Here is a 23144-nt window from a genome sequence, read left to right on the forward strand (position 1 = left end):
ATCCACGGGAATAAATAACTAAACCCCTTTTGCATTGTGCCAAATAAATGTGTTCCACGTGCCAAATAGTTAACAACAAGCGTTTTGTGTTTTTTTTCCCGTTGCAGATGGAAATACAGTACGTATACGGAAGCTATTAGCACTGTAATTGCTGTCTGTCACTATGACAACAAGCCGCTGCAGTCACCTGCCTGAGGTCTTACCAGACTGCACTAGCTCAGCACCCTCTGGAAAGACAGTGGAAGATTGTAGCGGTCTTGTGAATGGACAGCCACAGTATGTCATGCAAGTTTCAGCAAAGGACGGTCAGCTGCTGTCAACAGTAGTACGGACTCTAACCACGCAGAGGTAAATACCATCTATCTTCTGATTTTATTTAAATTGGCTTTTTTTTTGTAGGGGGCTGACTGTGCAATATTAAAGAGATGAAACGATGAGTTATCGATATGCAGCAGACCAAACAGATTTCACTCTGTACAATAAATCAAGACAAACCCAACTTCACTTGTATGTAGCTTTTGAAAATGACAGAGCAATTAGCGCAAATGTCTGCAATAAATGCTTCTAGTGTCAGACTGGGCATGTAATTCATAACAATGACATCATGGTACAACACTGTTATAGATAAACAATTTTAAGAATTTTTATGTCATGGTTTGTTAAATAATTCTAGAATATATTTTCAAAGATGTTATTTTTTCCTATAACTTCCTTAAATTGTCAATGATGTGCAGATTAATTTTATATTGCTGATTTAAAGTTATATAGTTATAGTTAGCACTTTGTCACAAACTTGCAACATGAATGTGGGATACAGAAAAAATATGCTTGTTTCTCAGGGTAGGACTAGGTAGAATAAATTACTGTAAAGTCACTGGTTTTGTTTTTTTTTCAGAAACTGACGTCCTTTATGTCCCTCACTCTATCACTCTATATGTTAATAAAATAAGGGGTCAAAATGTTTAATTTACTATTACTATTGCGAAGTATGAGCTGCTCTGCAAAACATCATTGTGCGTCAATATGTGTCTGCCAAAGGGTAGGGGCATATCTGCAGTGTCCTGTAGATATATGCAGAGATGAATAAACCTGAAAGTATCCATAAAGGTGACGCAAAATAGAGACTATGAGGATCTGGCTGGAATAGGTTTTTATTTGCTTCTCTGATATATACAAAAACTGTAAAAATAAAAGTCTGCTTGCTGATTTCTGTAATACTTGTCTGAACGGAAGGGGGTTTAATAACTCAGAGGAAGTTTCAGCTTCCTGTATAATTATTCATTATTCATTAATTCATTCCATGGGCGTTAATGGGAAATTAAAACAAATTTTAATATGCAGCAGATGGTCTCTGCATGAATAGTCTCAATCTTTTCTTATCCTACATTAGATCTGTGATATTTTGTTGTCAGCTTGATGGTACTATCATCACCTGCAACATATGTTTTTTTAAAAAAAGGAAAGTTGTAAATTATCTTTCTTGTTATATAATTGTTTATAGTATATGTATCCAGACATGTGGTAATGTGACCTTTTATATGTAACCTATCCTCCATTCCCTCCTTTTTTGTTTTCTGTTTTTATATTCAATAAAACAAGTTTGGGACTTTAGTTCTAATCTTAAACTATGTTCAACACCTTCCAGGTGTCATTTTTATCTTCCCAGTTTAGAAAACACCAATTCAACAGAATTATTTTTTGTGTAAAGCAAACTTAATATTTTTGGAAAAACAAAAAATTTAATTATAACCACTGTTACCTCTGTGTAATGCACTGTGGCAATGTAATAATGAAAAGAGACCCTTGTATAAATAATGTATTGTACTGGGTAGCTTGCTTGGCATCTGTGCCTTCTAATTGTGTGTACTTTGTTGTCGTACCTGATTGGGCACATCATAAGGCCTCTATTTAAGCTCATCTGCCCTCTGAGCATCAGTTATGTACCTTTTACCGCTTTCATACTGCCGCCCAGGTAATATCCCGGGTATATGAACCCGGGATATTGCCTGTGGACAGATTGGGGCAGAGGCTCCCCCGGAGTCAAATTCCCGGGTAGACTGTCCGGGGTTTCCATGGCAACATCGCAAGAGGCGCTCTTATTGGCTCCTCTTGTGATGTTTTTTTTTTACTTTTATTTTTTTTTACTTTAACATTGTGTCTGGTGAGACCCGGGTTGAAACACCCGGGTCGCTCCATTCATTCATAGTGCAGGCTTCCCGGGGCAGACCCGGGAATTAGACCTGGGCCCATTCAAACTGCACCTCGACCCAGGTCAATCTGTGCTTGCCCCGGCAAAAACATGGGTTTTTGGTGCAGTAGGAATGGGGTATTAGTTGTCTGAATATCTTTACTTCCTAGCTGAATTACTATGTTTTGTTGAAGTACATTTGTTTGCTCACGACACTGACTCTCTGCTTTTGCTATTTTATGTCTGTGTTGCCAGCCACTGACCTTGGATTGGATTCTACTTTTGTATCTGAGCAGTCAGCCCTGAATGCAGCATATATCCATCATTCTTCTGTCTGTTAGCCATCACCCATCAATACTAGCCTGAGGGAAGCAAAGCTCTCCCTTTAGACCCTGCACCCTGTGTTTAACCAGCGCCAAACACTAGTGCTATAGTATGATTTGTCTTTAAATTTGCGCAGCCCATGGACCTTGCTGATGATCCATAACAAGACATTCAAACGAGTAGGAAAGCAGTAGAAAAAGCAGAACCAGATTATTTATGTTCTGAATAGCCTTTCTAGCCACATGGAAACTCTTGAGGCATCTATGCAGACCCATGCTCTCTGGATCCTATCTCCAGCTTCAGTACCCATGATTTCTATTCTAGCTCAGTCTATATCATCCATATATCACAATCACCTTGTTATACTGGAGATCCACAGGCATGCAGGGGCTTTTCATTCTGTGTTAAATACACTTTGATTTTTAAGCATTACATTTTATCTCTGAATGGGATAATGTAGCTGTCACCATTTTTTATTGTCTGATCAAGCCTCAGCCTAAGTTTCTCCTTTGTGGAAAAATAATGATCCTATTTTGTACACTACTGCAGTTCTCATTGTTAGTAACCCAATCTGGGGGTAAATGTATGAAAATCCGATTTCTGCAAGTCGCCGGAAATCGGCGACTTTGCAGTGAAAATTTAAAGAGGCGATGGCTTGTAAAGGCAAGTTTGCCTTTTCAAGCCATCGCCACTTTAAATTTTAGCTGCAAAGGCACCAATTTCCGGCGACTTGCAGAAATCGGATTTTCATACATTTACCCCCTGGTGTCTTCTGCATCTGCTAGTCTTCTGAGCATCATGAGTGTGGGTCAGTATGCTGTACAATTTATAACTGGGCTGGAACTATGAGGCTCCAGTTGTTGCATTCTAGCACAGCCCATTTGAAATATCAAGAACGCGATCTGAGCATCTTATTCAATAAGATAGACTGCATTTCAGGGAACATTGTTTGGAAAATTAGTGACTTTGGAAAATGACTGAGTTGATGTTTGGTCCATCTAACTCCAAATTTTCAACAGACTTCCTTCTTCTGTTGCGCCCAGGAATGTATGTATGTTCTCACCTTTCTGAGGAAGAAAGCACTCATAGGAGAACATTCGCTTATGTGTCTGTTGTGGGACCAAGGATCACTTTGTTAGCAAATACAGCCTTAAGCCTGGAAACTAGGTGAGAGAGGCCAGACTAAGTGAAAATCATCTCCTGTTAATAAAGAAATCTTTCATTTTTCCGTCAGTGTTATTTTTGATAAAAATACATTTTCCACCTCAGGCTTACTGCCTCTGGGACTAATGGAAATTTTATTAAATACTGCCTGTGTTACAGGATTTTGGAATCTCCTCTATTTCCTTGATCAAGCCACTAGCTGGTATTGCTATTGATGGGATTTTCTATACAGGAAGTTATATTCAATTCCAGACAATCCCGCTTACTTTTCAATTGTACAGTCTGCATAAAAAGCAAATCTTCCTTCTTGTCATTGCTCAAGCAGTATGCCTACTGATTGTAGGCCTGCCTAGGCTTTCAGAATTTTGCATACATTCTTTCTTGGAGTTATTCCTGTTTTACCTTGTGCCTGGAGAGACTTGTTCGCAATACCTTTTTGCCAGTGGCATGGGAAAATCCTTCAGTGTATGCCCCTACAATATACTCAGTATACTGACCTGTTCAGTAAGTCGCAAGGCTGAACCTTTTCCTCATCGTTCATATGACTGTGCCAGTGACCTTCTGCCTGAATCCTCTTCTACTCAAGGCTAACTCTATCCACTTTACTAAAAATAAGGCCATATCCAAGTACATAAAGGAGAACATAGTCATACGGTTTATCCAGCTCCTCTGCTGGTGTGTTTTTTTTCTTTGTGAATAAAGGTAAAACTCACATGGACTCTGATTATGGTGGCCTCAGTAAAATCACCAATAAGATTGCTAACCCCTCCCTTTGATATCACACTCCACGCAGCATCTATATTTACAAAACTTCATTTACGTGAAGCATATAACTTAGTCTAGATAGTAAGAATGATGAATAGTAAATTGCCATCAATACACGGAAGGGGCTTGTAATGATTTTTAAGCTCTGTAATGCCCCAGCAGTGTTTCAAAGTTTTCCCACTGAAATGGTTCGGCACCTTCATCATCATCATTCATCATAATTTATTTATAAAGTGCCACTGATTCCACAGCGCTGTACAGAGAACTTACTCATATCAGTCCCTGCCCCATTGGAGCTTACAGTCTAAATTCCCTTAACATACACATACAGAGAGAGAGAGAGAGAGAGAGACTAGGGTCAATTTTGATAGCAGCCAATTGACCTACTACTATGAGCTTCTGTTTCTTTTCAATGTCGAAGAACCTTTAATATTTCCTCCTGCTTTTTGAGCAATGCCAGCGTTCTTCTTTGGAATACATTGTGTCTATCTTTTGGTCTTCAAATGGATCCATGCAAAGTTCCCCCAATAAAATACAGGAAAAAAATGTGTGAGCACATCCTCTGTTGCATCTGCCTGAGGTTAAAGGTAATTATGGTAGAACCTAGCTGAATGCTACCTTAGTTAGGAACGCTTCTGAATAAATTAGCATGGTGCTGGACCAAAATGAAGGAAGTTGCAGCCTTGAAATTGTTAAACAGGAAAAAGGGTGTTTTGTCCACACTCCAAAATTTGTCACATATATGGAAAGGTGCATCACTAATGTAACTTTACAAATACAGTACAAGAATACCAGGTCACACTTTAGGCACGAAAGACATACTGTTCACAATAAGAAACATTTGTGTAAACTTTGTATTATTGCTAATACCTGATGACCCCGGGGAATTGTAAATCACTGGTGGAGTTACTGGTGGGCAGGTCTCTAGAATGATGTTACTACAGTCATTTCTGCCTATTTGGTATAAGTCTTCTACAGGCCCATGGGTTCATATCTCCATGGATCTTATCACCAATTTACTGGGCTCAAAGGGATGTTTTCTCATATGAGTCGTAGTTGACAGTTTTTCTAAAATGGATTATATTCTTACTTTAGAAGTGCTTCTGCTTTCCTCCATTCCTTCAGCACAGCATGACACTGCCCCTGCACATTTACAGAGACAAACAGTAGACGAGAAATGATAACAAATAGGTGTTCTTATCCTAGTCAGAAAAAAAACATGTATGTTGCAGTCCCTGGTGCCCCGTGTACCTCAAGCACTTCATGTGCGGCCTCAGGCCTTGGCGGTGTGGGATTGTTGGCAGAAGAATAGAAGGTCAGACAGTCCTAAAGATGTAAGCAACCACTTCTACTATGTGAGCCAGCCGTGCTGGTAATCTATTTATATAGCACAATTATGACATGATTCATGCTGGTAATATTTAATTGTAAAATGTAATAATTCATTTTAATGTTTGTTATTATTAAAATATAATCTGTTTGCTCCATTTCAAGTATCATAAGTGAGTACTGAATAAATAAAAACTGCTCTAGTGTAGCCTATGAATTACATTCAGTAATACACAATGGTTTAAAATAGAAGTGATCTTAATTACTACCTAATAATAGTGCAGTTCTGTTTTGAATTTTTTAGGCACCTGGACCCCCCCCCCCCCCCCCAATAAAAAAAACACAACAATGATTGACATCACAATTTGAAATCTAAACAATTGACTTCTAATACCTTAGGTTAATGTAGTTCAGTCCTTGTAAAAAGTGGATATACATGTATGTAATGTAATTGTTTTCCTAAATAAAGCAAAGCTACTTGATGCACTCAGTCTTCAGCGAAGCTCTCTGGATGAAAAGCTACTGTTAGTTGCCTCTAACTGTTGTATTGTTATATGACCTATAGGAGTGGTTCTATGTTGGGGTCTGGGTGAAGCAGGAATTGATGTAATATCAGAGTGTGGTAATGGGAGTTGGAAACTCCACATTGTTTTGGTCATAGCAAACAATTATACTTGGCACCTTGACTCAGCCAATACTTTCTCTGCACTCATGAATGTTTGACTGTATTTAAATTGTGAAGTGAATACAGACGTATTTGCATGTACTTTCAAACAGTTTAATGTGAAGTCTAATGGTAATAATTTCATTCTTATGCCATAGTGGCTCTTTAAAATGATGTTGAATTATTATTTCTTATTTTTTACTGAACTAGAGGGATCTTTTAAAATCTTATTTCAACATGTTCATTGCGGATTTATGTCCTCTGAGAAACGGAGGTTTTTTAAGCTCTTCTGCACAGATGTCAAATAAGAGAAGCTTTGCTGACACCAATGTGTATGGCAATTCAGTAAGAAGATACTTTTCTAAATTAAAAAAGAAGCGTCTTGGTTGGCCTCATTTCTAAATGACATGCCTTCAACCAACCGTGACTACTAAAGTGTAAAAATACCATTAATGGAACTGCATTACCAGGCAAGTCAAAGAATTCAGAGTAAATAAGGTCAGTCTGTTAGCATATTATACCCTTGTCTCAGGACATATCTCTTACAGTGACTCTAAAGGAGAACGTAACCACCCACCCCCTCCCAGAAAATATAAAAGTCTTACCATTACAACTTTCTTCTATTTTAGTGTGGATTAAAGTTGACAAAGTTGTAATACTAAGGATTGAGATAAACCCCAATTCCTTAGTATTTTGACATATCTTGAACCGAGTGTAGAATCAGTGCACCCCATATTACTTGTGTTTTTGCTATGACAACCAGTAACTATAAATTTGTGATCTGCAATTGTAACATAACTCCTTTTTAAATAAATGGAACATGCATTAATTGAAACGATGCAAAATTAATTTTCGTAAGACCAAATATCAAGTCACATTCAATACAAATTCAGTTTGATCCCAACGTAAAAACCTATGTATTATTAATTGACCTATCACATCATTAGTGTAGGTGTCCCATACCTGTAATTGGGTTTAATGAGATATCGATGTGCTTATTTCTGTTGACACTTTTGATAGGTCCATTGTAATACAAACGTTCCCATCTTCAATATGCAATTTTTAAGTGTTTTTAATTGAAAATGTAAGTTTTACATGTTTACATTGCAGACTTAAATAGAAATGTTCCCCATTTAAGAGAAAAATACTAATTGTTTGCAAAGCCATGTTTATTATGTAAAGAGACAACAATTTTAGCACAGTAATAAACAAGCAATAATTTGCATATAACAAAGCAAATTCTCTGTCAATAAAATACAATGTCAATTACTACAAGGGAGATATGTGAGGGTGAGGGGGAAATTATCCATTTCAACTCCTCCTTGCCAATGAAAGCTCAGTTTCTAAACTGTTTTAAAAATAATTTGTTCTTTCTTCTCAAAGATGCAAAACTAATAAGTGAGGCCCAAATACGGTCTCATAAGCAATAAGTGGCATTAAAAAATCATCCTTATTGCAGCGATAAAAGGCCTATTGATAAACAAACCCCTATGGAACAATTTAATATCCATCAATACTTATTAATAATCACAGTTTACTGCGATATAAATTCAAACTAGAATAGGCATTTCTAGAATAATCCCATGTCAATATATAAAGTGTGATTGCCAGGGCTTTGTGGAATTGTACATGTCTACTCCACTTTTTACATAATAGCCCCCTCAGAACAAGGCATTAGTGGCCAACAAGGCTTTGCCTGTAGAAGTTGACAGATCAAGCACTTTAACCCAGATAGTTTATTATGGTCCAGCAATGCCCTGATCTGAGGGGTTATTGTTATTATAATCTATTTATCTATTAGATAACTAGACCCCTAAATCAAACTTTACTATTTAGTGACTCATTTGCTAGTAAAAGTACAAGGTGCAGAAGCCCATAGTAATCAATCAGCAATTAGATCTGATCTCAGAAGATTTTGAGCTTGTGCAAGTTAGATGATAAATTACCCCCACTGAAAAAAGGACAGATTTTGGTACATAGTGTGATTGGAAAGTAGAGAAGGAAATTATGCTAATAGAGAGGTGGTTTGGCCAAGTTTGGATTTGAGGGGAAATATTTTTTGTTATTTAATAGAATTTGGTAATCTGTAAACTTTTAATGCAGTATGGTTATAATTAACCAGTTCTACGTGACAGCCAATAAATCCTAGTATAATATATATAAAGAACATTTTCAGTTTAGTGTTGATATTAATTCAGCGTTCATATTAATTCTGTTGTAAGAACTGTGAAATGTTAACATCTTAAAATCAATACAAATGGAACAATGTGTTCAGTTCCATTTGGGTTATAGAATGGGAACTTATTCTGGCGGGGGTAAATATAAATACATTTAACAAAACTATCTAAGACCACATGTGAAACAAGGACTTTCCCTGGTAAATAAATCAAGTTACATGAACTAAAAATGGCTTCCTTGGCAGTACTGTGAAAAAACAGCATTTCTTTTATTTCCTGTTAGGCAGGAGAGATATAGTTGTTTAATTCAACTGGTAAATTGAAGAAGATACAAAATACCTTTTTGTAGAAATACTTTTGATGACAATTTATGACAAAATAAATAGCGAACATTCCATCCTTATCATATAGACAATAAAAGGTTAATTTATTAGATGGATTACTGGTAGGTTAGTTGACTTCTGACCAAAGAACAAATGGATCCAAGTGTATGTGTGTGGTAGGGAATTTAGACTGTAAGCTCCACTGGGGCAGAGATGGATGTGACTGGTATTTATTCATTGGAAAGCACTGCTTAATATGATTGGCGCTATATAAATAAACAACAATAATAATAATGCTCTCTGGGCTTGGAAGAGAGCATAGAAAAAAGCACGCTCTGTATGCTAATGTGTGGACATGAGAGTATATGCACAATGCAGGATGAGTCTCAGATAGAGATGCTTATTAAAGGGCGAAAGGCCTATGATGGTGAAAACACCCTGTAAAACAAGGGATTACTGCCGGCAATAGCTCTGCTATCTCAATCGGTAACCACCACCAACAATAGCCTAATTAACAAGTATCCCAGTGGTACAACAAGGATGGCAATAACAGAAGGAAATTGTTGAAAAATGCTTTATTATATGACTAAAACATTTTTTCAATTTCAAAAGATTTATATAATATATATAACGTTTTTTATTTATGTATGTTTTTATTTTATCTTCTTTTTATTATTATTTTGTCATTAATTGAACTGAAAGCCCAATTCCCACAATTTTATTCTTTGTTTTCTCAATTAATTTTTTTCCTTAGTATAACTGAAAGCCGAGGTCCTACACCCCCAGGGTATCTGGGTTACGTATAGACTCCTATCTCCTGAAACTGGCTGGTAATGCAATGAGTTAATGTTTACCACTACGGACCAATATCAGTGGGGCAACTGAATAGGCCGTAGGCTTCACCCCCAAATTGTTTTATTAGGATTATCATGAAGTTCCGTTTGCGTTACATTCTATTCCATCCAGCAGAAGTTGAACAAACCACAACTGAAAGGGCAATGGGAGTTATAGTGGTAAACACCGTTTGTGCCAGCTACTGCTGTGTGTCAGACTATCTCCCATAGACACAACACAAGAGCATTCAGATTAATGGGTGAGGACAACGTCCTCATGGGTGATGTCTATTGTAGCAATCTGGATTGCAGTGAGCTATGTGGAATGAGTTTAAAAGGAAAATGTGAAATTTACCTTATTATTCTATTTTTCTTCTATTAGCTTCTTTGACAACTACAAGGTATTTGCTATCATGTCTTTAGGGCATATTTAGTGCTTCCATATTTAGGAAGTAGAAAACAATGATATTCAGCTTGTTCACTTTTTTAAAACTTGTTTTTAGGTGCAAAATGCTATTCAACAGCTATGAGACTATATTTCAAATGATCGTGTAAACCTGATTAGGTGTCTGATTTAGTGTTAGGAGCAAATCCAGCTACTGTGTGTAAAATGTGCACCTTTGAAAGAATTAAACATTTTGTGCTTCAGGAGGGGAGGGAGGGGAGAGGGGGGTCAGGGGTTGGGTGTAACATGCACAACTTGATTTACAGTTGAGTGGGGCTTAGCCCAACTGTAAATACAGCGTACCAAAGGAGTTGGACAGTATGTGTGTGCTGTCATCAAGAGCATGCAGTATTTGCCCTCATGCAAGAAAAAAGTTTGCATTTGTGCCCTTTACAATGCGGCATGGTGTAAATTCTGCACTCAGGCAAAATTTTGACCTAACTCTTAGGGAAAGATTCAATTTAAAGCAATGTGCCACCGGACTTCACTTCAATGTCTGGCTGTGGGTAGAGCCTCTTATTACGGAAAGTAGTCTCCACACATTTTTTTGGCGCATCTCTGTGGGGTGTGAGGTAAAATGAGTGGAGAAACATCGCCACTTAGTACTTTCCCAGACTCCACGGCACTTACCTCTTTACATTGAATCTCCCCCCTAAGTTTTAGAAGAATATTTTTTCCAGGATCTAGATTTCCAGTGGCAAACATCATGGCTGTCCTGGAAATATGGGCTGCACAGGAGCATTGGTATAACCAGCGCCAAATGTATACCTCAGAGATAGATAGATGGAAGAAGGGATAATAGCAGATTTTTTATTTGACAGAAAAATATATTGCTTTTTTTACAGCACTTTCAATGACCGCCCCATGTGCAGGATATGCCATGAAGGAAGTAACCAAGAAGACCTTCTCTCTCCATGTGAATGTACTGGAACACTAGGGACAATACACCGCAGCTGCCTGGAGCACTGGCTTTCATCCTCCAACACCAGCTACTGTGAACTCTGTCACTTCAGGTTTTCTGTTGAGCGCAAACCTAGACCATTAGTAGAGGTCAGTAAATGCACAATGTCGGGATTATTCAGTTATGTTTATCTCGTTTGTCTGAAACCTGATGCCAACTAATGCCAGAGTTTAAACTACGCCAGTGAGCCCTAGCAGTTGTATTCTCTCATCATTTGTATGGTATAAAGAGAGAATATGAATGAAGGTCTTTGTTCTAGCACAACACAAATCACAGATGCAGAATTTCTGGTATTTTACCTTCATGAAGAGAAGTGTTTATTGTATACGATATTTTATGACAGCACTTAAGACCAAACCTGTAGTGGCGTAAAGGCTCGGTACAAATATGTTTTCTCTTGATTCAATCTTATGTAGTGAGAATAACTGGTGAAATATTTGTATTCATTTTTTTAAGTAGAATTTTTTCTGGACAGGTTTTACCTGGAAATAAGAAGAGTGGGGCTGAATTCCCAATCATTAGCTTAGTTCACCTACTTTATCTGTTTGTTTGGCCAATTTAAGTTCAATTGAAATGTCTTTTAAAAAGCATCTCAGCTTTAGATTAATTCACTTATTCTTGTGTACTGGGCAGTGTGAAGAAAAGACTGCCAGTGAGAGATAACCTGAGAAAGCTGAAGCTTAATGCTCAGTAAACCAGGGCTGCTGCTATGGCTATGTGGGTTATTTGTGTTTAGTTTGTCAGTGGTGCTGATGTGAAGATATAGCTCAGATTAGCCGAAGATTGATTGTTTCAGTGATTTATATCACACTGAATCCGGTGTTAAGGCAGCTTTGTTTTTTCCTTGTAATGTTTTTCCTTGGAAAGAGACTGATAGTGATCACTTGCTTCTATAAAAAGAACATTGGAGGGGATCTGGAGAACCAGTCCTTTTACATTTGGTCGCATTGGCGGGCAGTCGATTGATTTAAAGAGACACACACGTCCCTTCCCTGTGCTTTCTAAAGATCACTGTAATGAAGATAAATATAAACACATTGTTTAGGCATATGCCCACCAGCAGACCAGTTCAAATCAACAGCAGATTATTACCAGGTTCCAGCAAGCAAGTGCCAAACAGCAAGGAATGAATCACCTGCTAGCAGAACCATGTAGCCTTATTGTAGCAGTGAAGACTCCATCTGGGTCCAGGCATCATGAAATAGGAGTTGTAAAGATTTTGATGCATGGTGTTATAAAGGGATGTGACTTTCCATTGTTCTGGGACTTGAGGGCAATAAGAAAGGATGCTAAAAGAAGTGAATGTATTACAGAAAGTGTCTCTCTCAAAGACCTCCCCCATTGCTCTGTTGACTCAGGTGGGGACTTTACTTTTCACATAGGATTGTTCTTTTATTTCTTTTCTTTTCTTTTTTTTTTTTAAAAAATGAATAACTTTTTAACGTAATCTGGCATTGGGAGCCTGAGTCCTCTACAGTCCTAGCAATTTTTTAATAGTAAATTGGGCGATAGAAGATTTTCTATAACTACGATAAGCAGTTGTAGAAAATCTTCAGTATCACCTAATAATAATAAAAAGAACCGTAAGACTTTATATCTAATTGTATACAGTGTCTCTAATAACTGTAAATCCAATGTGCACTTTAAACTACTTTGTACTATTGGATCTGTGCTGAACTGCACCAGAGATAGATAACTGCCTCCACTAGCGTTATATGCAACTTACAATACCTAGTGTTTGCCAAAAACTCAACCGTACCATGCTATTTTACCCTGAAAACAATTAACTATATATTATTATAATGGTGGCACGGAGACAGTGCAAGTCATATTAACTTCAGTTATAAGTTGCCTGTGTCCATTAATCACAATACATATATGCTTGTAGCTTTGTCTTGGCTATGAAATAGCCCATTAGATCATTGAAAATGGTGTCATAAAGAATAAAGGGTGCTTTAAAATATCTTTGGACAAGCTTAGTGGCTTTATGATGGTTGCTTTGGGCTATCCGTAAAGCTGTATATGTTTATACATGTAAGCACATATGTGGAAGTATAAGGTGAGCATAGCTCTCCTGGGCTCTGGAGCTATTTTTACCAGTGACTGCCATTGTAATGGTCACACACCAATGGTCTTCACATTTACAGCGTCAAGGGTTCTCAAAACATCTGTTTTTTTCACTGCAGAAATGATTGTTTGAGAATCACAGGCGCATACAATTGCATGCCCTTATTCAGGATAACATAAAGTTCATGAAGTACTCGCCATGCAAGGGCTGTAGTGAATGTTTGCTGTTTGGTCCAGCAGCTCTGGTGCCCAAAACACAATATTGATCAAGTACCCCTCCACCTTACCTGTGAATGCTAGTTTAAATGTTGGCATCTATGTTATGTACATATGTGATTGTTCGTTGAATGCTCTGCCAAACGATGTTTGCCTATTAAAATATAAGTCAAACATCAAATAAAGAGAATCGTCTATTGAAAGCTTCTAGCTGTCTGGCTGTCAGCATGCTGGGAGTTGTAGTTCAATAACAAATGCAAGGCTATATATTGCAGGAGCCTGGTTTTTAGCATTGTAATGAAGACAGGTACGGTATGTTATTGCTACTAAGAAAATAGCGACAACACTTAAAGCGACATGAAAATGCAGATTCTTCTAATGTAGACATAGAAAATAGATATGTTTTTTTACTAAGGCTTAGACATCGTACAGGTGCTGGATCCTTTCATTGCCACCCCTTAATAGCAGCAATGTAACAATTTAACAGCAATGTAACTCTCGGCTTTATACAAAGCTTGCCGGAAATGTTCTCTGTAATTATTTCAGTTAGTCTCTATTTTCTACATGTCTACAATAGAAGTATCAGCAATTTCATGTCGGTTTAAGTCGGGCCTGTCCAACCTGTGGCCCTCCAGGTGTTGTGAAACTACAAGCCCCAGCATGCTTTGCCAGTAGACAACCAGCTGATAGCTGGAAGGGCATGCTGGGACTTGTAGTTTCACAACATCTGGAGGGCCACAGGTTGGACAGGCCTGGTTTAAGTGTTGTCGGTGTTTTCGTAGTCGCAATAACGACTACCACCGGTGAAGACAGAGCTGTTGTTTGCAGAAAAAGACATTTTCAATGTATATTTAGTACCTTGAAATACAGTTTGATACTACAGAAATAAGAAAGCCGTGAAATCACAAAGAGGTTTCTAACTGCGTATCTTCTGAAATTATACATTACTTTGAAGTGCAACTGAAGTGGATTTTTCTTCATGTCACAGTGAAAGTGGGAGTGCTCCAGTTACAAGTGAAACAGACTTAAAATGCCATAATTGTACGGACTTGCCTTAGTCTAACACCACCTTGCTTAGTGAGCTTGAAATTCCAATTGCACAGATGGAATGTGGCATATTTTTCTCAATTAATGATGACGGCATTGACTGGAGGTTAAGAAACATTACTACCTGGGGTGGAAGAACAGTTGTCTTGGATGCAACGTCAATGGAGCACATGATTTTGTCACAAGGGGTTTGAAACTAATTGCTTGGGTGTTATGCCAGGTTTCTATTCTAACTTCTCATCCTGTTATGTTCAAAATCTGTGTTGGTGTGGCCATATTCCAAGAACTGAAAGATTCTCCAGTGTCAAAGGAAAGTGTTCATATGGAAGCCCTGTTCCAATAGGGCAGTTTTAAGCACCCTCTCTGAATAAAGCTCTTTACCTCCCAAACTCATCTTGAAAACCAACCCTCAAACTTAGTTAGACTTGCAAAAATTAAATTTTTGCAGGACTGACTAGGATTGGTGGGCAAGCTGAGGTTGAGTGGTTGGCATATTGCAGATTATATATGAGGTATGCACATGGACAGAGGTTGGCTTCACAAGTACACCTGTGGCCTATGACTGTAATAGTGCTGAAGTGAACAAAGCTTAAGGACCACTATACAAATTATTCGGTCTTCCCTTGCACTTTGTAACCTTCAGTTCATAACAGTTAACAGCCGTGTACTCCAGAACATGCTACTTGCTATACGCTGGTATAAGGTCAGTGGTACTATTGTGAGAAAGTGGGAAAGAACAGTCAATTGTTTTTTTGCATAAGAATAGTTTTGTCAATTAACAAGCACTCATTATTCTTATATATGTCTTTTATCACACAGCAAAAGTTGGTTACCGGTAAGCAAAATGTAAAAATGATAGGTTCCGTGAAAGATTTAGTGCTTTGATCATTGCATAAAATGAAGGTCTCATTTCCTACTGAATTTCAGTCACAATTCAAGTGGAAGTACGATCTTTAGCACTGTGAAATCAATGAGTAGATTTTAGTTCCTCCTAGCGCAGCACATGCCAGTGGAAAACAGCGGCAGAGACGGATCGTTAGGATCCTGAGCAAAGGATAATTGGTGAACTCAGACTAAATTAGGTTACATTTATATATGTATATATGGTGGATTATGGGACTATATGAGTATAAACCATTTCTTTGGCTTTTTTGCAATGTTGTCAATAACACGTAGCACCAAAATGGCTCAATGACATCTGAATTTCCTGTACTCTATTATAGTATTATGTTTTCAAAGATTCTACTATGTACAGATTGGAATTAAAAATTGATCATACGTTTTCTATTCCTTTTTCATTTGAAAGCCAATATTCCTATGAACTGTGAAGATCTGATTCTTGCTCCCAAAAATCCATTATTACACACAAATATAGCTCTTGCTTGATTTAATGCCTGCTGGATATTCACTCCGATCTCACTTTTCATATGCTTTGTAACTGATTAAGATCTCCCCATATCTCTTCAATGTTCCTCTAAGAGATGTCTGCTAGGAGCTGAAATTAGAATGTAGATTCTTCGTCTGCTCCTTGGATGCTGAGGAATTTGCTAAATTAAAGTTCAGACTGACTAAATCACATCATTATAATTGTTTTTTATCCCTCTTGTCCTGATTATTCATGTCATCTGGCTTGTCTGCTGTAAAAGATAACAGTTCCTTCCTTACTAGAAATTAACACACTCAGCGCTGAAGGGATTCATCATATGTCCCAGCTTCATTACACTGCAGTCTGGATCCACTATTGATTAGCACATAAAATGCTCCTACACCTGCAGCGTGATGACATTTGATGTTGTTATCTGCTTATTTTACTAACAAGAGAGGCTCTCTTGAGGGGAAAATGTTTGGCTATATTATATGACTTAAATTGTTTCTGTTCCTTACAACTAATAAATGTCACATAATGTCAAGCTGCACTGTAAGCTTATAAAGTGTTTTTTACTTTAACTTAAATATGCTGGAGAGTTATTTTGGAAGATAAGAAATGCAAAAAAGGGGCACGCACATCTCTGTGTTTTGGTATTAGAATTATTAAGAACAATGGGGATAATTAGATGATTGTAATGAAGTTCAACACCAAATGTATCACAGAGTATTAAATAATAAAACATTTTATTAATTAGTGTGCCCTCTTCTCGTCACCTTGGGCATCTTATATCTATAAACAAAGTAGATTGAACTCATTGGAATAGAAAATGAATGTAGCTGAATATGATGTGCACATTTAGGGACATATTCAATTGTTGGCGAAAACGGCAAAAATCTTGCGGCGCGCGCACTATTATCGTTATTACGGTAATAGTATTATTTACGCGCACTATTACCGTAATAACAGTAATAGTGCACGTAAATACCGTTATTACGATAGTTTTCTCGCTGGATTTCAGCTCGCAGCTCCCTGAGCCGCGAGCTGAAATCCAGCTTACCATTACCGTAATAACGGTAGTAGTTTTAACGCTGCGGGGAATTCAAAGAATTGAATATGCCCAGAGTATTGTCAGTGCTGTAGTACAGCTTGCACATTACCATTCTAATATTATTTAAGTGTCCATGCCAACAGTCTTACTTAACAACTTACTGACATTGATCTCACAGCATCTGGGTGCAGAAATGCTGTACCATACCCCCATGGCATTAACTAAACTGTAGTTAACACCAGCTATTAGCAAAAACAGATAGCAGGGGATAAATGCATGTAGTGTGTTAGGAGACCTTGGGCTAGATTTACTAAGCTGCGGGTTTGAAAAAGTGGGGATGTTGCCTATAGCAACCAATCAGATTCTAGCTTTCATTTATTATAGTACTTTCTACAAAATGAAAGCTAGAATCTGATTGGTTGCTATAGGCAACATCCCCACTTTTTCAAACCCGCAGCTTAGTAAATCTAGCTCCTTACATTCATTCCTCACCACAATATAGAGAAAGGTAAGTAAAAGATGCCATTTGCTCCCTAGGTTTACAGAACACCTGTCAAACACCCATTTTATTTACCTATCTCCATGGCACTATTTTGATGATGCAACTGCTGGATGCATGAATATTTATGAAGCACCCGTTAGTCATGTCATGTAACACTGGTGTATGCTCACTTTTACTATGTAGCATTCCACTGAATGAATGGGAGACAGATGAAACCCCCAAAATAACTCTGCAGCTGTGATAGGCTACAGAATAGATATCTTCACAACCTTGCAGTGGAAAAGTAAATTCAGGAATATTTATATAAAAATGCACAAACACGTTATTATATAAATAGAAAGTGACAGGCTCTTTTTAAGAATATATGATTATTGAAAAATGAGTGCATCTGATTAACTGCTGCTACAGCTTCTTAACTGCTTTGCCTCCACTTGTACTTTTTAGCATTCTAATATATTACATATACATTTACCAATATAAAATAACTTAAGTTTGTTGGGACACCACTTGCGGCCAACTGATGCCCGGTTGATGGTGGTAGAAACCGCTGTCGTTTTCAGTGATAGAAAAAGGCATTGTAAAAAAAATATCCTATAAATGTTTGAATGGGTTCCGATCTGGTGACTGAGAAGGCCGTGACATATGGATAACATATCATGCTTATCAAACCACTGGGCAACCACAAGTGCTCTCTGGATGGGAGCATTGCCAACCTGGAAGACACCACTCCCATCCAGACACAACTGTTGTAATATGGGGTGACATGATCATTAATCAGTACCATTAAGTAGGAATTACTACTAAAAAAATGCGCCTTACAACATTACAAAACCACCAGAACCACTCATTGTTTGAAACAAGCGCACAAGGATGTTTAGGTTGGTGCCATACGTGCACTCACCCATTCATTAAACATGGTCCTTTTACATTCATCCACCACTTAGCAGCCTATTTCCTGTACTCTTTGCACCACTGAACTACAAACATTCATTGCGGTTTCATAAGCGGTTTATATACCTAAACACAATTATGACATTCTGCTCTGTGGAGTTCTCATTAGACCTTTTTTGATTAAACTGGTTGCTCGTGCCACCGATTGAAATAATCACCCCTCTTTCAATGTTGCTGATGTTTCCTTAAAGCATCAGCAACACCATGTGGAAACCCTTTTTAGCAATATACTGGGTGTCCCTCATTTACACTGGCGTTACCATTTTTTGTCCACCACCTCTACATGTGTCTACTGTACTGGTCAATGAATGATCCCTATGCTCATCCAGTTCTCAATGCAGATTACATGTATTCATCATGTAGAGAGCTCATGTAAATATCGCTGGTAATTTCTGACCTTCCAACAGTGCATTACATTTGCCAAAGAAGTCAGAGATTGACATCAAATTAATTAACAACATCTGGTGGGCGTCGGGGATTGTTTTGACAGGTATTGAATCATTCATTACCTGTCATGATAATTAAATGCTTAATTACTTGTTATCAATCCCTGGCAATGAAAGCAATATATTATCATAGTATAACATGCAGCTGCAACCAACAAAGGTACACATTTTTCAGCAGCACCATTTTATTGGCATCAGGTTTTATTTGAAAGATTGTAACCCTTTAGATTTGGAGATATGTGTCTTTTATCTGTCTGTCGGAGCTACGTCTGAAGCAGACTGACTCGCTCTGTTTGTAAATAAAACATCACCCAGCTCTGCTGATGAAAGCTTCTCATAAAATGCATAAAACGTTCTATTCCCTAGTGAGATTTCTTTTTTTTAATATAGAAGTACAAAAGTACATTTTGTTGCTTGAATTTACTACATCGGCTAAATGCTAACGTGGGAATAGAAACACTGGTAAGAGTGAGCTGTTTGACCAGATTAACATGACAGTATTAACAAACCCTTTATATACACAAACTGAATCTACTTTCCTGAATGCATTAATTCTGCAGCACTTTGATATTCATGGCCGTAGACTACACATAAAATGTATGGGTGTGGTGAGTGTCAATAGCAGAGATAAGAAACCATCAACAACCTACTTGTATCCATACTTTTCAATCTGATCCATCATATGCATTACAAATTAATCTTCCCAATGGTTTTTTAGTTTCGTAAATCAAGGTTGATTTAAAGGGGTTATCCATCAAGGGACTAACTGCCGCTCAGCACCTAAGTAGAGGAGGAGGAGGAACTGAGAATTTTTTACTGGAATTCTCCCATCCTAAGCATATGATCTTCTATGAAGAGGGTGTGTCTTTAATGCAGCACATAATTGGATGGCCATGGGTTCAGTCCAATCAGGTGCTGCATTCTATAAACTCACTCTACCTAGTACCTCTCTCAGTTCGTTCTCCTGAGGGGCATTTGCAAGGAGGGGATGGTGAGATGGCCACAGGAGGGGAATTCCACTGATGTGCTCCAGGAGGTTCTTAATAAAGAGTGAGGCTGAAATAAAAATAAAGCCTTTCCAATCAATTATTTAATTCAGGTTTATTTATTTAGAATGTGTTCCAAAGTAATCTGTAGGATAGGGGCTAAGGTTACCCATCTGTACGTTATATACAGGGATTGTTTTTATAAGGGTCATCTACAATTGTTAGTCTAGTACCTTTTTACAAAATGAGTTATCAGAACATGAGTGGTCAGATTACAAAGTGAATTGGTTGTGCAATGACCTTGCAATGAGATATTGAACTGAATATCACTGATTGAATGCCTGAACATAACTTCACATTGCCAGTGTTTTGATGTATTGTATCCCGTGGTTGAAAATTATTGTATCACTCAGTATGCCTTCTGCTGCTTTGTACGTAACTGGAATGACTAGAGTTTTCAACAGCCTCAGGCCTTGGCAATATACTAACCTGCCATAATTCCTTGCTGAGTAACAAAACAAAGTTTATGTGTGAGAAATACAATGTCCAAAATGTATTGCCTGGTAAAACCAATTAAGTTTTTCCAATTGTAAAGCGCTACGAAATTTGCTGGCGCTATATAAATAAATGTTGATGTTGATGAACTATTCTACCATTATCAGTCTTAATTTGGATAATCTAGGCAGTGTTGTATTGGAGTCAATGGATGACGACAAGCAAAGCAGACAGAATTAACGTTAATTTAGATAAACATGCAGAAAAATTAGGTTACCTTTGCAGTGTGACATATGTAAGTGGGGAAACCTGGCTAAAGTTGGCCAAGCATGCTGCAATATCGACATCGATACTTGTAAAACTGGGTTGACATTGCACTTTGTATGGTCTCAAAATGAGCCTGATGAAAACGCATCACATCTGTATTGGATATGCTGAGAAATGCAGTGAGAAGATGCCCGTTTTCGGTCTCTCCGTATGGTCATCTGACCACGCTATCGGGCACCGGTGAAGCCCGAATAGGTTCCTACATGTGCTGGGATAAGCAACAGGAATTGTCCATGTGTGACTGACATAAATTGGGCATATTTCCCCTTTATACAGGAATTGGTGCACAGTATTGTTAGGTTTCTCTAATCTCACTAGAAAAAGCTATCAGGATGATGGAAGAGGCAGATTTATCATGTTAATAGTTGCTGATAAGAGATATATGAAGGCAGCTAAATTGCCCTTGACTTGTAGCTGTTAAGTAAACTTGTCCTTGACAGTACACTGTTGTAATTGCAGCATTCCATATAATATGTCTATAATGTCCTTGGTATTGGTTCAAGGTTCTATGTTTGCTATTTACAGATTTATTCCTTTTCTGCCGTAGGAGATTGCAACCTATTAATCAGGAGTGTACTGGTGACCCTTCCAGCTCAGAAAAGCTTAATGGAGTTAGTGAGTTTTATTGACCCCCTGAATAAAAATCCATTTTATTCTGTTCTTTAGGCACTTTTAGATAAAGTCTCTTGTTGGGCATCTTAAGATACTAGGTTTACAACCAGTTCTCCTACTCGCCTGGCTGGACAAGCTTGTGGAACTTCGATTTGTTTGATAAAGATCTTGTATTAAGAAAAAATGCAATATATCCCAAATTAAAGTTTTGTCCAGAAACCAGGCAAACTGAATCTATTTGTTAAAACATATTTTTAAAATATTTCTGCTCCTAAATATGTGCTGCCTATTTTTACAATGTCTATTGCCTCTGTATTAATGCTAATATCCTTTATATATGGGATTATTTCATTAGCGCTACTTTTTAATTATGAACAATGTCATATTCAATCTTTTCAGGTGAAATGCTATAATTTTCATGCACAGCCACTGCGGGCTGTATGTGTCCTTACGCTGTACAGTCAATGTGATCTCCCTCTTCTTTTTACCCCATGAATGACAGTATAGTGTTTCGTTGCCATTTACTATAGGACTTTGAGATTAATGAAAATATCCGCTTGCTATCTCTGTATGTTACCTTGGCTAATAAGCACATTAACATTCTGTTGATATATTGCCCTCTAAGACCTCATATCCACTGGCATTTTTTTTGTGTTTAAAAATGTTAGTAGAAAACACTTGTCAAAATCAAATATGTTTATTACTAGTATTTTTTATAGGCTTCCCCAATGTGATTACCCACAGTAAACACAAAAGAATTGAAGACCATGTTCTCTGAAAATCATAATGCAAATATAATGATATCGTAATGCAGAAATTGCAGTGACACTGTAATAATGTGTTAGACCAGATTACATGTGTTTTATTACATACGTGTGTAATTAAAGTCAGTGGGTAAGAGCTCTTAAAGTGTACCCTGGCCTGCAAACAGTGGAAGCATCCATTTTGTGGCCCAAACAAATATCTATGGCAGTGCACTGGTAACAAAGAAAAGAGTGTCTAATGATGTTACTGGTACCTAGTGAATTTACAAGCAGTGTATTAGCTAAAACCACAAAATGGCTACTTCCAATCCACTTATCTGCTGTGTTTAAGTCACATATACACTTTAAAAGAAGTTATTTGAGTAGAATTGATGACAGGAAGTCGGATGCAGAGTGTACAAACTGAATTCAGAAGCTACATTTCATATAAAGGGGATATTGACACCATATTCTTTGTGCACCTGTTTCATCATCATCATTAATCTGTACTGTTTAAGTATTCAGATTGGCTAAATTTTGACTTAGCCCCTCCCACTTCAAACTTACCTATACATTAGCATGTAGGAGTTTGCTGAGCTAAAATAATCTGTGCTGCTGTTAACATCCATGCTTGCCGACTCTCCCGCAATGTCTGGGAAACCGGGACGGACAGCACGTGGAGCACAGCATGATGGAGTTATTCACGTAATCATTCTCCACCCACCACGAACGAACATGGAGAAGAATAAGTGACTATAGTTTTTGTCTGTAGAATCATTACTTATTTTTCTCTCCAATGTTTCCTCAGGATAATTGGCCAGTGGGATTGTCCTGCACACATAAGAGTGTGAATCAGCTCTAGATCTATACTGTATACAGGACAGTATACAGGATAAGCCCTTTATTAAGTAGGGAATAGTCTGTTACAGTATTAATCTAGAGCTGACTTACACTTATATGCATGCAGGACAATCTCTCTGAGCAGTTATCCTGAGGAAACACTGGGACATAGTTGCCTACTCTCCCGGAATGTCCAGGAGGCTCCTGGAATATTGGGAGAACTTCCGGTCTCCCGAGAAGGTAGGTTAACCTCCTGGAAGCGTTTTGGGGCTCCCAAACTGCCAGGATGCACAGTGATGTGAGTGTACTTGTTTGGTAATTC

General features: G+C 37.8%; 1 protein-coding gene across 2 annotated transcripts in view; it reads left to right on the forward strand.

The window, feature by feature from the left end:
* The window catches only part of MARCHF3 (membrane associated ring-CH-type finger 3), a 169154-nt gene that overhangs the window by 91618 nt on the left and 54392 nt on the right, over positions 1-23144 (forward strand). For both annotated transcript variants that reach the window (XM_075178905.1, XM_075178914.1), the window contains 2 exons: positions 108-348; positions 11058-11262. In XM_075178905.1, the coding sequence (XP_075035006.1) occupies positions 164-348; positions 11058-11262 (390 nt within the window). In that variant the 5' untranslated portion in view covers positions 108-163. The remainder of the gene's footprint in view (positions 1-107; positions 349-11057; positions 11263-23144) is intronic.

This window comes from Mixophyes fleayi, chromosome 1 (genome assembly GCF_038048845.1).
Source record: "Mixophyes fleayi isolate aMixFle1 chromosome 1, aMixFle1.hap1, whole genome shotgun sequence".
NCBI classification, from domain to species: domain Eukaryota; kingdom Metazoa; phylum Chordata; class Amphibia; order Anura; family Limnodynastidae; genus Mixophyes; species Mixophyes fleayi.